The following is a 15,404-nucleotide window of genomic DNA, read 5'->3' as shown; positions in this document are numbered from 1 at the left end:
AATTTTTATTTCGCGTTATAGAGCTTTGCAAAGTTTGTAAAAAATTTTAAGATTTTAAGATTTGAATCCGCGTAACTGCGTAAACAATGTGTAAATTGTTTAATGAGACAATGTTCAGTAGACAATATTTTTTAAATGTTATGTGTGTGTGTGTGTGTGTGTGTGTGTGTGTGTGTATATATATACACACGATGATTCAGAACGACCCATGTGTCCCTGTAAAGATGTGTTCTTGGATAAATTCTGAGACAATTTTTCCTGTACGAAAATTTAAGAAAATAATAAGAGGATAAAGTTAGCAAATCACGGGCCGTGTACACATGGTAGACAAAGACGGCGCAACTCACCGTCCGATATGGGTAAGCGTCTGCGTGGGACGGTGAGTTGCGCCGCCTTTGTCTACCATGTCTACACGGCCCGTGATTCGCTAACTTTATCCTCTTATTATTCAAAAAGTAAGCGTCGGACAAAATTTTCGTACAGGAAAAATCGTCTCAGAATTTATTCAAGAACACGTCTTTACAGGGACACATGGGTCGTTCTGAATCACCCTGTATATACACACACATACAGGGTGATTCAGAACGATCCATGTGTCCCTGTAAAGACGTGTTCTTGAATAAATTCTGAGACGATTTTTCCTGTACGAAAATTTTGTCCGACGCTTACTTTTTGAATAATAAAAGGATAAAGTTAGCGAATCACGGGCCGTGTACACATGGTAGACAAAGGCGGCGCAACTCACCGTTCGACACAGGTAAGCGCCCGCGTCGGACGTTGAGTTGCGCCGCCTTTGTCTACCACGTATGTACGGCCCGTGATTCGCTAACTTTATCCTCTTATTATTCAAAAAGTAAGCGTCGGACAAAATTTTCGTACAGGAAAAATCTTCTCAGAATTTATTTAAGAACACGTCTTTACAGGGACACATGGGTCGTTCTGAATCACCCTGTATATATATACAGGGTGTCCCATTTTAATCCATCCACACAAATATTTCCGTTCCCTTGCATTTTACAATAAAATGTTTCAGACAAAAGTTGTATGGTTTCGAGGGGGACATAAGGTGGTGTCATTAATTTGACCTCGAATAGTTGCTTAAAGGTCACATGAAGGTCACCTTCAATTTTTTAAATAGAACTGCCTATTTTTTATTGCATATTCTTGTAGCTTATCTCGAGACGTTTCCAAAACACTATAAACAAATGTCTTTTCGTTAAGTATTTTGCGAGTTGTGACGCTTGAAAGTTAGTGGGCCATTTTAATCCATCCACGCAAATATTTGCGTGGATGTATTAAAATGGGACACCCTGTATATATATATATATACGGGGCTTGGCGCCGTGCGGTGAGGAGGGAAAAGTAGTAGCTGTTTTTCCCTCCTCACCAAACAGCGTCGCGCCTACAGCCGCGGCTGCCTACGTCTCGGCGACCGGCGGGCGGTCCTTGCGCGCGGTGATACGCGCTTATTCGCAGACTTTATTAATTTTTTTTTCGTTAACTATGGCAAATATTAAAAAATGGTACAGGACTTTTCTGCTCAGTTTTACTTGATCTATCAATCCACGAAACCACGGGCGGTAGTTACCTGACACCCTGTATATATACTGTGTTCAAAAAGTAAAGTGAATTTTTAATTGAAACTTCCCGCGCTAATCGATTCGAGTAAACTGTTTTATTTTTATGTTGGTACTACTGTTAGTGACATCTGTGCCAAATTTCATGTGAATGCCATCATATAGTTACGCTTGTGTTTTCTAAACGACTAAAAGTGATTTTGGCGATTTTTACAATGTTTGATTTTGCTGAGCAAAGAAGTGCCATTAAATTTTATTTGTGGAATGAAATTTCGGCTGCGGAAACGTGCAGAATGTTGCAGAGGGCTTTCGGTGAATCGACTATGTTGCAGAAAAATGTTTATAAGTGGTATAAAGACTTCAAAGAAGGCAGAGAACGTGCCGATGACTTGGAAAGCTCCGGACGACCATCAACGTCAACTGATGAGCAACACGTAAAGATAATCAAGGAATTGGTGCTCGAAAATTGTCGATTGACAATTAGAGACCTTGCCGATATGGTTGGCATTTCAATTGGATCAGTTCAAACAGTTTTGAAGGATTATTTGGGCCTTAGAAAAGTCAAATCTCGTTTGGTGCCAAAAACACTCAATTTCCTCGAAAAAGAGCGTCGCGTTAAAGTTTGTGAAGAGATGATTTCTGACTATCAGGACGTCTACGAGCGCATTATTACGGGAGATGAGACTTGGATCTATGCTTATGATCCGGAAACAACCGACCAATCGAGTGAATATCGTACTAAAGGCGAGGCAAGACCAAAAAATCGCGCCAAAATCGCTCAAAAATCAAGGTTATGTTGACAGTTTTCTTCGACTATCGTAGTGTTGTGCATTATGAGTTTCTTTCGCCGGGCCAAACTGTCAACAAGGAATATTATTTGAGTGTTATGCGTCGTTTGCGTGAAGCTATTCGCAAGAAGAAGCCGGATTTATGGAAAGACAACTCCTGGTTTTTGCATCACGATAATGCGCCGTCTCACACGGCATTGATTCTTCGTGAGTTTTTCGCCAAAAATTCCACTCATATCGTTCCGCAACCGCCTTATTCACCTGACTTAGCTCCGTGTGACTTTTGGCTATTTCCCAAACTCAAAAGACCGCTCCAGGGAAACCGCTTTGAATCTATTGAAAAGATTCAACGTGAATCGCTGCGCGCTTTGAAGGCTATACCGGGAAACGACTTTTTGGCAAGCTTCGAGGAATGGAAAAAACGTTGGCATAAGTGCATTGTATAGAAGGGGGAATACTTCGAAGGGGATGAAATTGATTTGGATGAATAAATAAAGATTTTTCATTTTATAACAAAATTCACTTTACTTTTTGAACACAGTAGTATATATATATATATATATATATATATATATATATATATACACTACTCAAAAAAAATAGGGAACACTTTCCAGACACCAAAAATTAGGCTATCTTCAAATGACTGTAACTCGGTGAAAAATCATCGTAGATAAAAAATAAAAAAAGCGTTTTGAAGCATGAAGATCGAGCTTTAACGTTCTACCAGCAGATTTTCAAAATTCTTTTAACTTCCTTGTCTTATGCAGTAAAAAAGCACATCTTGTTTTGTTCGTTAAAATTTCGTATCTTTGACACTTTGCAGATCGACCAACAAATTTTTTTCGAATAACTCAAGTAAAACTTCATAAACTACAACATTTTATCTACAAAATGCTTTTTTTAAAATTTTTCTACGATTTTTTTTGACCGAGTTACGCAACTTTGAAGCTAAACCTGCATTTTTTACAAATGATATCCGTACTCCGTGAAAAATCATCGTAGACAAAAAATCAAAAAACCATTTTAAAGCTCGAAGTTTTAGCTTTAACATGCTATTAACGGTTTTCAAAAATTTTTTCAGTTTCTTAGTACTATGCCCCAAAAAAGATACACTGTTTTTTCCTTAAAATTACGAATTTTTAACAGCCTGTAGCTCAATAAAAAATTTTTTCTTGACAAATCCAATGCAAGTGCCATAAAGTACGACATTTTCTCTACAAACTACTTTCTTTAAAATTTTTTCTACGATTTTTTTTGACCGAGTTACAAGACTTTGAAGAAATACATTATTTACAGTACATTTTTCCGAAAAATGACGTCTACCGACGTCTACATTAGCATTACCCAATATGCACCACGTGGAGGTTGTCGGTCGGCTTTTTGCACATCGTGTGTGTGTGTGTGTGTGTGTGTGTGTGTGTGTGTGTGTGCGCGTGCGTGCGTGCGTGCGTGCGTGTGCGTGCGTGTGTGTGTCACAGCAGAGATAAGGAGTCCACAGTTCGTCACTTCTGCACTATTTAACGACTCCAAACCCTCTTTACTGTGTATGTGCGTGCGTGCGTGCGTGCGTGTGTGTGTGTGTGTGTGTGTGTGTGTGTGTGTGTGTGTGTGTGTGTGTGTCTGTATCACAGCAGAGATAAGGACCCCGCAGTTCATCACTTTTGCATTATTTAATGACTCCAAACCCTTTCTGCTGTGTGTGTGTATGCGCGTGCGCGCATGAGTGTTCAATGGTGGGTATTTCGTGTGTGTTCGTTATATCAACGATATTCTACGACCACACGTTTTGCTATTAAATCGAACCTGTCGGAACTTTATTTTTATGCAGGACAACGCTGGACCTCATACGGCGAATATAACGCGACGTTTTTTTTCAACGACACGCATTTAGACTGTTAAATCATCCCACCAATACCCCGGACTTAAATCCAATCGAACACATTTGGGATGAAACGGAACGACGATTAAGGCGTCGCGAGGAACAGCCGCGAAATTTAGAAGATTTGGGAGAAATTTTAACGGAAATTTGGCACAACGTTCCGCAAGATTGTATTGCGAGATGTATAAATAAGCGAGAACGCTTGCAAACAGTAATTGATCAGAGAGGAGGAAATACACACAATTGAACACTCCTGCGCGCGAGCGCATACACACACAGCAGAGAGGGTTTTGAGTCATTAAATACTGCAGAAATGACAAACTGCGGGGTTCTTATCTCTGCTGTGATACACACACACACACACACACACACACACACATATACACAGTAGAGAAGGTTTGAAGTCATTAAATACTGCAGAAGTGATAAACTGTGGGGTCCTTATCTCTGCTGTGACACACACACACACACACACACACACACACACACACACACACACACACACACACACACACACACACACACACACGCACACACACATACACAGTAAAGAGGGTTTGAAGTTGTTAAATACTTCAGAAGTGACGAACTGTGGGCTCCTTATCTCTGCTGTGACGCGCGCACACACATTCACACACACGCGCGCGCGCGCACATGCACGCATAGGCACGCACGCGCACGCACACACACACACACACACACACACACACACACACACACACACGCACGCACGCACACACACACACACACACACACACACACACACACACACACACACATACAATGTGCAAAAATCCGACCGGCAACCTCCACATGGTGCACATTGGGTAATGCTAATGTCGACGGTAAACGTCATTTTTCGGAAAAATGTACCGTAAAAAATGTATGTCTTCGAAGTCTTGTAACTTGGTAAAAAAAAATCGTAGAAAAAATTTTAAAAAAAGCATTTTGTAGAGAAAATGTCATACTTTATGGCACTTGCATTGGATTTGTCGAGAAAAAATTTTTTATTGAGCTACAGGCTGTTAAAAGTACGTAATTTTAAGGAAGAAACAGTGTATCTTTTTTGGGGCATAGTACTAAGAAATTGAAAAAATTTTTGAAAACCGTTAATAGCATGTTAAAGCTGAAACTTCGAGCTTTAAAATGATTTTTTGATTTTTTGTCTACAATGATTTTTCACGGAGTACGGATATCATTTGTAAAAAATGCAGGTTTAGCTTCAAAGTTGCGTAACTCGGTCAAAAAAAATCGTAGAGAAATTTTAAAAAAAGCATTTTGTAGGTAAAATGTTGTAGTTTATAAAGTTTTACTTGAATTATTCGAAAAAAATTTGTTGGTCGATCTGCAAAGTGTCAAAAATACGAAATTTTAACGAACAAAAGAAGGTGTGCTTTTTTACTGCATAAGACAAGGAAGTTAAAAGAATTTTGAAAATCTGCTGATAGAGCGTTAAAGCTCGATCTTCAAGCTTCAAAATGCGTTTTTTATTTTTCATTTACGATGATTTTTCACCAAAAAATATGCAGGGTGTTCAAAAAGTCCGCGACATTCAATCGGTCGTGGACTTTTTGAACACCTTGCATATTTTTTATTGCATTTTCTTGTAATCGATTTCGAGACCTTTCCAAAACAATACAAGAAAGTTTATTTTCGTTGAGTATTTTCCGAGGTGTGAGGCTTGAAAGCTGTAATGTACTGTAACTTTCAAGCTTCACAACTCGAAAAATACTTAACGAAAATACATTTGTTTATAGTGTTTTGGAAAGGTCTTGAGATAAGCTACAAGAATATGCAATAAAAAGTAGGCAGTTCCATTCAAAAAAGTTAATGTGATTTTAATCTGACCTTGGCGACGCCATCCAAGGTCAAACTGATAAGATCAGTAAATAGATCTTTTGAAACCCTACAACTTTTATCTGGAACATTTTTTTCTAAAATGCTTCGTTTTCGAGATATTTCGCTGGTCCGGGACTTTTTGAACACCCTGTATATATATATATATATATATATATATTTATATGTATACATATATATATATATTTATATGTATACATATATATATATATATATACTCGTATATATATATACATATACATATATACATATATTCTTTATTATAATGTCTTTTAAATTTAAAAACGTTTAAAAAATATTGTTTCCTGATAAGGTAAATGTCTCTAAAATTATTAATAATAGTATATGTTAATATTACATTCTTGTAATTGATACCCATATGTACAACTCTTTTATGTTTTTTATATAACCAAAATCTACACAAAACTTCAAATTTAAACATGATATAATTATTTAGTTTATAATTATTTAATATACAATAACGTTTATACTTAGCACGTGATACGATTGCATTTTTGTATTAAAAACAAATATTATACACGAGTCATCAACTTCCAAGCACACGAGATTATCGTATTTTAATAACTTTTGAATCAAGCAAGTTCTAAATACTCTCAAACGATAGGTAAAGTTCTATAATGAAAATGTTTTTATTTTTTCTATCCGTGTTCTATGGACGGAGATATCACTATGAAAAGTTCACCTTTGAAATTTTATTTTCTGAGATATATGTGGTTATTATAAAAATCTTTAAACTCGTGTTCAATTGCATTCTTAATTTCTTTTGTCCTTCATTTAAAAATTTTCACATTTTCTAGCCATTTTTAAATCCTTTCTACTTTCTACTTTTTTCCTATTTTATACTCTCACAATTTTTTTTCCTTCTTCCTTACATTATTTCATATTTTTTAAAACTTTTACTACAAAAAAATGTCCGGTTAATAAAATAGTAATTTTTAAAACAAAATGTCAATATATCATGATATGCATCTTTTATTAAAAAAACCTTCAAATTCGTGTACAATTACATTCCTAATTTCTTTCGTATTTTATTTAAAACTGAACCTTCTCCACTTTCTTTAATTACTTTATGCATTTTATTTTTTATTTATTTTATACTCACAATTCTTCCTTCTTTTTTCTTATATTATTTTATGTCTGTCAGTTTCTCTACCTTCGTTGCATATATTTGAAATTTTTACTAAAAGAGATAATGTTTGATTAAAGAAATTTTCATTTCTATAACACAAAACTTCATAACACGATATAATATTCAATCATTAAAAAATCCTTAAACTCGCGTTTAATTGTATTTTTAATTTCTTTTGTTCTTTATTTACAATCCTTTATCTTTATATAATATAGGTATTCAAAGATTTATTTTATTTTACATATATTGAGTGTTGTACAAAAATTACAAATTTATAAAATTTTAATTAACTTAAGCAAGTTAAAATAGCATATTAATTTTTTCTAAGATACAGATAAAAATATTTGTTGTCTTTAAAAAGGTTGAATTTCTCTTCAATTGGATTTTATAAATTCGCCATTTGTATCCTTGTATTTTCGAAACACATTGAGCTAGAATTTTATTAATACATTTGTGTGCTTGCATCTTATTATTTATATATTTTTTAAAATAATTTTAGTATTTTAAAATATTAAATATTAATTGTATCAATAATTATTTAAGAAGATAATTACTACAGAAATTTTTAAGAGATTTTTGTGTTTTTTATATAAACAGGCATAAATGATTTAAAATAAATGACTAACTTGAGAATATTATATGAGAATAATAACTGGAAATACGATCCATGTAAAACATGTTGAATTAGATTCTATATTGCAGGATCCGTGATACACGAAATAAATTAAACAATCTGTCAAAATAAAAAAAAAACAGATAACATAGATAAAATTATATTAGAGACATTTTTATTTTAATGACACAAAATATCAAAATATTATATAATAGTAGTACATTATTAGAAAAGAACCTTTAAACTGGTGTTCACTTAACGTCTTATTTTTTTCTTATTTATACTTTATTTAAAAATCTTAACCTTTTCAAACACGTACAATTACTTTCTTTTTTCAATTTTATTTCCATTCTACATTTCTTCGATACTTCCTCCTTCTTTCCTTCCTTTTTCTATTATTCTATTCAAAAATCTTTACCTTTTAAACACCTTCAATTACTTTCTTCTTTCGATTATATTTCCATTATGCACTCCTTCGATCCTTCCGACTTCTTTCCTTTTCTTTATATTATTCTACTCAAAAATCTTTACCTTCTTCAACACCTTCAATTCCTTTCTCTTTTCAATTGTATTTTTATACCAAATTCCTTCATTCCTTCCTCCTTCTATTGTGCGGCTAACACACAAGGCGAGCCTAAGCTCGCGGACACCAGGGATTTCAAGATTTGGCGAAGAAGGTTTAGAATGAAGGAGTCCACTTGGTTTCAGATAATGAATATAATTGCACTTACGATTACAACGTAGTTACACCTAATGTAGCTGCAGGTGCGACACGACACACGGTTGCTCACACGACTTCACTGATTATTCTCCGTTGTTTCATTGTTTGGGCGTTCCTTTTGTACAGGGGTGATTATGCTAAGCCGTTGCTTGGCGCAATCGTTCGTTAGAATTTTCGTGACACGGTTAGTCCAAGTAGTCCACGGGTTTTCGGGATTTTGGACTCCGTGTTGCGAAAATGCTTTATATTCATGGCATGATAACCTCATTTGATTGTCATGCCTCGCGTATTTTTTAATTATAACATTTTTGTGGCATGGTAACCTCATTTGGTTGCCATACCTTGCGTTATTGCTAGAGTATAACACTTCCTTCCTTCCTTTTTTTATATTATTTTATTGTATTTCTTTACTTTCCTTTATCTTCAATACTCATTTTTAAAAAAACTTTACTAAAATGGATAATATTCTATTAAAGAAATTTTTATTTTTATGACAATTATCAAAATATCACATGATATTCACCTATTATTTAAAAAAAAACTTTCAAACCAGTATTCAATAGCATTCCAAATTTTATTCACCTTTGATTTAAAAACCTTAATCTTCTCAAACACCTCCAACTTCTTTCTCCTTTCAATTTTTTTTTTTTTTCTAAACTACTTCGATTCTTCTTCCTTACTTCCTTGATTTAGATATTATTCTAATAATAAATTTTTACGTTCTCAAACACCATAAATTCCTTCCACCTTCAATTTTATTTTCATTTTGAACTTTTTCGATTCTTTCTTCTTTTTTCCTTCTTTTTCATATTGTTTTATTTCTTTGTTTTCCCCTGTTTTCCTTTTTCTTCAATACACATTTTTAAAAAATTTTACTAAAATGGATAATATTATATTAGCAAAATTCTTATTTTTATGACAAAAATTATAAAAATATCACATTACATATACTCGTTATTAAAAAATACCTTTAAACCAGTATTCAATAGCATTCTTAATTTTATTCATCTTTGATTTAAAAATCTTAACATTCTTAAGTATCTTCAATTACTTTCTCCTTTTAATTTTATTTTTATTCTAAACTCCTACAGTCCTTTGACCGTTCCTCCTTTCTTCCTTCCGTCCCTTTTACGTTATTTTATTACTCTTTTTTTTTATTTTACATGTTTAAAATTTTTACTAAAATAGATAATATTTTATTAGTAAAACTTTTATTTTTAAAATATCAAAATATTATGTAATATAGGCCTATTATTAAAAAAAGCTTCAAACTGATGTTTAATTGATGTCTCAATTTTATTCATCCCTTATTTAAAAATCTCAATTTTCTCCAACACACCTTTAATTCCTTTATCTTTCAATTTTATTTCCATTCTACACTCCTTAGATCCTTTCTCCTTTTTTTTATTATTATTTTATATTTCTTCTTTTCTTTATCTTCATTTAACATTTTAAAAAAATACTTAAATATACATTTTATTAGTGAACTTTATTTTTATGACAGAAAATATCCAAATATGTAATGTTTGTCCATTATTAAGAAAAGACCTTTAAACTGGTAATTAATTAATGTCTTAATTTTATTCATCCTTTATTTAAAAATCTTAATATTCTCAAACACCTTTAATTCCTTTCTCTTTTTAATCTTATTTCCATTCAAAACTACTTTGATCGTTCCTCCTTCTTTCCTTTTTTTTTATATTATTGTTCAAGATCTTTATTTTTCAATACCTTCAATTCTATTCTTCTTTTAATTTCATTTCCATTCTGAAATCTTTAGATCCCTCCTCCTCTTTTCCTTCGATTTTATATTATTCTATACCTTTTTTTTTCTTTTTTTTTATTTCACATTTTTAAAAAATTTTAATAAAATATGTAATATTGCATTAAAAAAATTTTTATTTTTATGGTACAAAATATTATCGCATAATATTTGCACATTATTAAAAAAAGCTTTAAACTGATGTTTAATTTGTGTCTTAATTTTATTCATCCTTTAATTAAAAATCTTAAAATTCTCAAACACCTTCAATTTCTTTCACCTTTCAATTTTATTTCCATTCTAAACTCTTTCGATCTTTCCTGCTTCTTTCTTTCCTTCCTTTTTATATTATTTTACTCAATAATCTTTATTTTTTCCAACACTTTCAACTCCTTTCTTCTTTTAATTTTATTTCTTTTCTAAACTCTTTTGATCCATCCTTACTTCTTTCTTACATTTCGTATTATTTTAATCAAAAATCTCTACTTTCTTCAAAACCTTTAATTCCTTTTTCTTTTTAATTTTATTTCCATTCTACACTTCTTCTATTCTTCTTTCTTTTTTCCTTCCTTTTTATGTTACTTTATTAAAAAATTTTTACCTTTTCCATCATAAATTCTTTTCTTCTTCAATTTTATTTTTATTCTGAACTCCTTCGAATTTTTCTTTTTTCTTTTTTCTAATTTATATTTTTCTTTTCTTCTTCTTTCCTTTATCTTCAATAGACATTTTTAAAAAACTTTTGCAAAATAGGTAATATTTCAATACAGAAATTTTTATTGTTTATGACAAAAATAATAAAAATATCACACGATATTCACCCATTATTAAAAAAATCTTCAAACCAGTATTCAATAGCATTCTTAATTTTATTCATCCTTTATTTGAAAATCTTCACATTCTCCAATACTTTCATTTCTTTTCTCCTTTCAATTTTATTTCCATTCAAAACTCAACCAATCCTTTCTTCTTCCTTTCTTCATTTTTATATAACTTAATTCAAAAATCTTTACCTTTTCAAAATACCTTTAATTCCTTACTCCTTTCAATTTTATTACCATTCTACACTCTTTCGATCCTTCCTCTTTCTTTTCTACCCTTTCTTATTATTTTATTCCTCTTCTTTTCTATAATTTCATTCACATTTTTAAAAAACTTTACTAAAATACATAATATTTTATTACAGAAATTTTCATTTTTATGACACAAAATATCATGTAATATTTGCCCAATATTAAAAAAAAAACATTTAGTCTGATGTTTAATTAATGTCTTTACTTTATTCATTCTGTATTTAGCAACTCTTACCTTCTCCAACATTTTTAATTCATTTCTCCTTTCAATTTTATTTTTATTTCAAACTTCTTTGATCCTTCCTTTTTCCTTCCTTCATTTTTGTATAATTCTATTCAAAAACTTTTACCTTCTTCAAAACCTTCAATTCCTATCTCTATTCAATTTTATTTCCATTCTACACTTCTTCCTTTTATATTATTCTATTTTTCTTTTTTTCTTATGTTTTTTTTCGCATTTTTGAAAAACTTTACTAAAATACCTAATAATCTATTAAAAAAATTTTCATTTTTATGACAAAAAACAAAACATCATGTATACGTTTTGTTATTTTTATACATCAAAATTCGCTCATTATTAAAAAAAAAAACTTTAATTTGATGTTTAATTGATGTCTTTACTTTATTCATTCTTTATTTAAAAATTTTTACCTTGTCAAACACCTTCAATTCATTTTTCATTTCAATTTTATTTCCATTTTAAACTTCTTTGACTCTTCCTCCTTTTTTCCTTTCTTTTCGTATTATTCTATTCAGAAACCTTTATCTTCTCCAACACCTTCAATTCTTATATCTATTTAATTTTATTTTCATTCTACACTCCTTCGATTCTTCCTTTTTATATTATTCTATTCCCCTTCTTTCTATATCTTTATTTCACATTTGTAAAAAATTTTACTAAAATACTTAATATTCTATTACAGAAATTTTCATTTTTATGACATAAAATATCAATATACTATGTAATATTCGCCCATTATTAAAAAAACTCTTAATCTGATGTTTAATTGATGTCCTTATTTTATTCAACCTTTATTTAAAAATTTTTACCTTCTCTAATACCTTCAATTCATTTTTCTTTTCAATTTTATTTTTATTCTAAACTTTTTTGATCCTTCCTCCTTCCTTCCTTCCTTTTCATATTATGGAATACTATTCTATTCCTTTCCTCTTCTCTTCTTTATAATTGTTTTATGTTTTTAAAAATATTTACTAAAATAGATAAAATTTTATTAGAGAAAAATTTAAAAAATTTATAAATATCTACTAAAATTGATAATATTCTATTAAAGAATTTTTTATTTTTTTAACACAAAATATCAAATATCACATGACATTTACCCATTGTTCCTTTATTTAAAAATCTTTAAAATATTACCTTCTCCACCTTGTTAAATTTCCTTCTCCTTTATGTATTAGCGCCACTTCAAAACTCTTCTTCCTTCTATCATTAATTCATTGTTATACTTTTTCTAATCCAACGTCACAATAATAATGTTTATACACAAAAGAATATTTTAACAACAATAATGTAATAAATGTTAAATCGCTATGTGAAAATAAAGTACAATACAAAGTATCAATTCTTTCTAAAGATAATTTTTACAACCATAAATAAAGACGTTTAATAAAACTTATCTGAAACAATCATGAAATCCTCCAACGAAAAGGAAAAAGATGCAGAAAACAGAACCAACACAATAAATAAATTTGTAATAATTAATTTAATAATATAATAATATTACACTATTAATCTTTTCATCCATGTAACAGTTATTATGTCTCTTACTGTCAACACGATCTCCGCTATGACAGCTGATCACAAAGTTAGCACAGCGATAGAACCAATCAACACTTCGGAAAAGCGACAACAATAAATTTGATAATTCAAGAATTGATGCAATACATTTTTTCAGAAAGGATTATATAATAAATATTTTTACTAAAATTTTGTTAAATTTTCTTAAAATAATAGTAAAATTCTTCAATGTTCATGTTGCTTTACGATTATTTTGATTTTAGAAGTATATTCTAATAGAAAATTCTCTCATATTAAAAATACAATATCTTTTTTTATAATGTTTATAGACGGAGTAAAATTTCTGACAATCACCAAGTATTGTTCAGAACTCGATCAAGTCTGTACGTGTATATAAAAAAAGAAGCTCTATATATTATACTTATATATGTGCGTATGGTATCAAATGTGACGGAGAGAGATTACTCGCGCCTTTATGTAACATAAGAATATACTATACAAAGAAAAATTGCGGTGCAACTAAAATAATCACTTTGTAATGTGCCAAGCGCAACCATGAGCAACCGTCCAACATTTCATTTCACAATATTATCTTTTATTGCATATTTTTATTACATTTTATTATTGTGTGTCTCCACCGCTAGCCCTATTGCCATACTGATGGCTCTACTGCACAGGTAATCCATTATGCACAATTATTTGTCTAACACGTTAAACATGTTTTGTCGATAATGCACGGTAAAACTCTCACTTTGTAACAACCGTACGCTAAAATATGTTCGTTACTTCTGGTTTGATAAAGAATTAATTTAAAAATCGCGATTGAAAGTTATTTAATTCGCAATTACAATATACTGTATGCATACATTTTGATAATATATGTAAATCAACAACTAATTAACAGTATCAAAATCAATGGTGTAATCGGAAAGACAGTGATTCCTGGTGTAGAAGGGTAAGAAAATAATATATGTATGCTGCATAGAAAAAAGAATATTTTTTTGTTGAGAATACTTACTTTTAAAATATAAATATGAGTTATAAATATTAAATGAGTTAAAGTGTTAAACATACATTATTTATTTATATGAAGAAATAATGTATAGTTTTATTAATAAAAGTTTATCTATTATCATAAACTAAATGCAGCATTATAAAATATAAATATAGAGCATAACAATACAATAATATAAACATATTATTGGAAATTAATAACCATTATCTGGTAGTTATAGAAAGTAGTAATTTACCTACTCAATATTATTAGGCCATTAAGTATGAAATGTTTAATTTTAAATTAAAAGTTCGATTCATAATATCTCAAACGAGAAGCAGTACAATTAATCAAAATATGCGCCTAAGCTATCGACAGTTTTGATGGCATTTTAACTGTCGATGCAGTTTTGATAGTAGCTTGTTTATGCTGACAGCGAAGAAGCCTGCAGAGCGAGAGGCAATAAAATTGCGAAAGGCGTTTTCCACAGCTTGTTGAAAATTGAATATTTTTTCTTGCAAGAAGCGGTCTAATACCTGGAAAAAATGATAATCTGTTGGTGAAAAATCTGGTAAATACGATGGGTGACAAAGAGTTCAAGTCCAGCTTCTGTAGTTTGAACAGTGTTGTTTACGACATGTGGTCGAGCGTTTTGTTTTACAATGGGATTGATCTGTCTCTATTAATCAATTTTGGGTGTTTAATTGCAAGCTCCCTCATCATTTCATCCAATTTGTTGCAGTATAAGACATTCGCTGCAATCGATTGACCAGATTTCATGAAACGGTAGTGTTATATCCGCGCTGGATCACCAAACAGACATTAGCTTTTCTTTGTTGAATCCGTTTTGGATTGTGTTTTGACACTTCATCGTTATATAATCATTGTGCCATTTTTCACATAGCAAAACGATATAAAAATGGTTTGCCTTTTGTGCTGTGAGTAAAGAAAAACAAGCTTCGAGGCGATTTCTGACGTTCGTTTAATTCGGAACCTAATATATCCAGCTTATCTTTTTGATTTGTTCCAAATAATTCAATCTTGTTGGAATAGTAACTTTTAAACCTTGCTGCTAATTCACGCGTATTTTGAGATATATTTCGTTTTTATTACGATTTTTAGTTCATCATTATCTATCTTTATTGCCCACGTGGTCATTTTCAAGATTAAAATCTCCAAAATAGAACTTCTCAATCGACGTACCATGCATTAATCACTGTCGTTAATA

General features: G+C 30.7%; 1 protein-coding gene across 3 annotated transcripts in view; it reads left to right on the top strand.

Moving 5' to 3' along the window:
* The window catches only part of LOC105201260 (voltage-dependent calcium channel subunit alpha-2/delta-3), a 221,783-nt gene that overhangs the window by 118,984 nt on the left and 87,395 nt on the right, over positions 1-15,404 (top strand). For 2 of the 3 annotated variants that reach the window (XM_039457857.1, XM_039457856.1), the window contains one exon: positions 13,827-13,859. The exons of the other annotated variant lie outside the window; for it this stretch is intronic. In XM_039457857.1, the coding sequence (XP_039313791.1) occupies positions 13,827-13,859 (33 nt within the window). The remainder of the gene's footprint in view (positions 1-13,826; positions 13,860-15,404) is intronic. 3 annotated transcript variants of the gene reach the window in all.

The sequence above is a fragment of the Solenopsis invicta genome, chromosome 15 (assembly GCF_016802725.1).
Source record: "Solenopsis invicta isolate M01_SB chromosome 15, UNIL_Sinv_3.0, whole genome shotgun sequence".
Lineage (NCBI taxonomy): Eukaryota > Metazoa > Arthropoda > Insecta > Hymenoptera > Formicidae > Solenopsis > Solenopsis invicta.
This window is presented reverse-complemented; position numbering and strand designations above follow the sequence as displayed.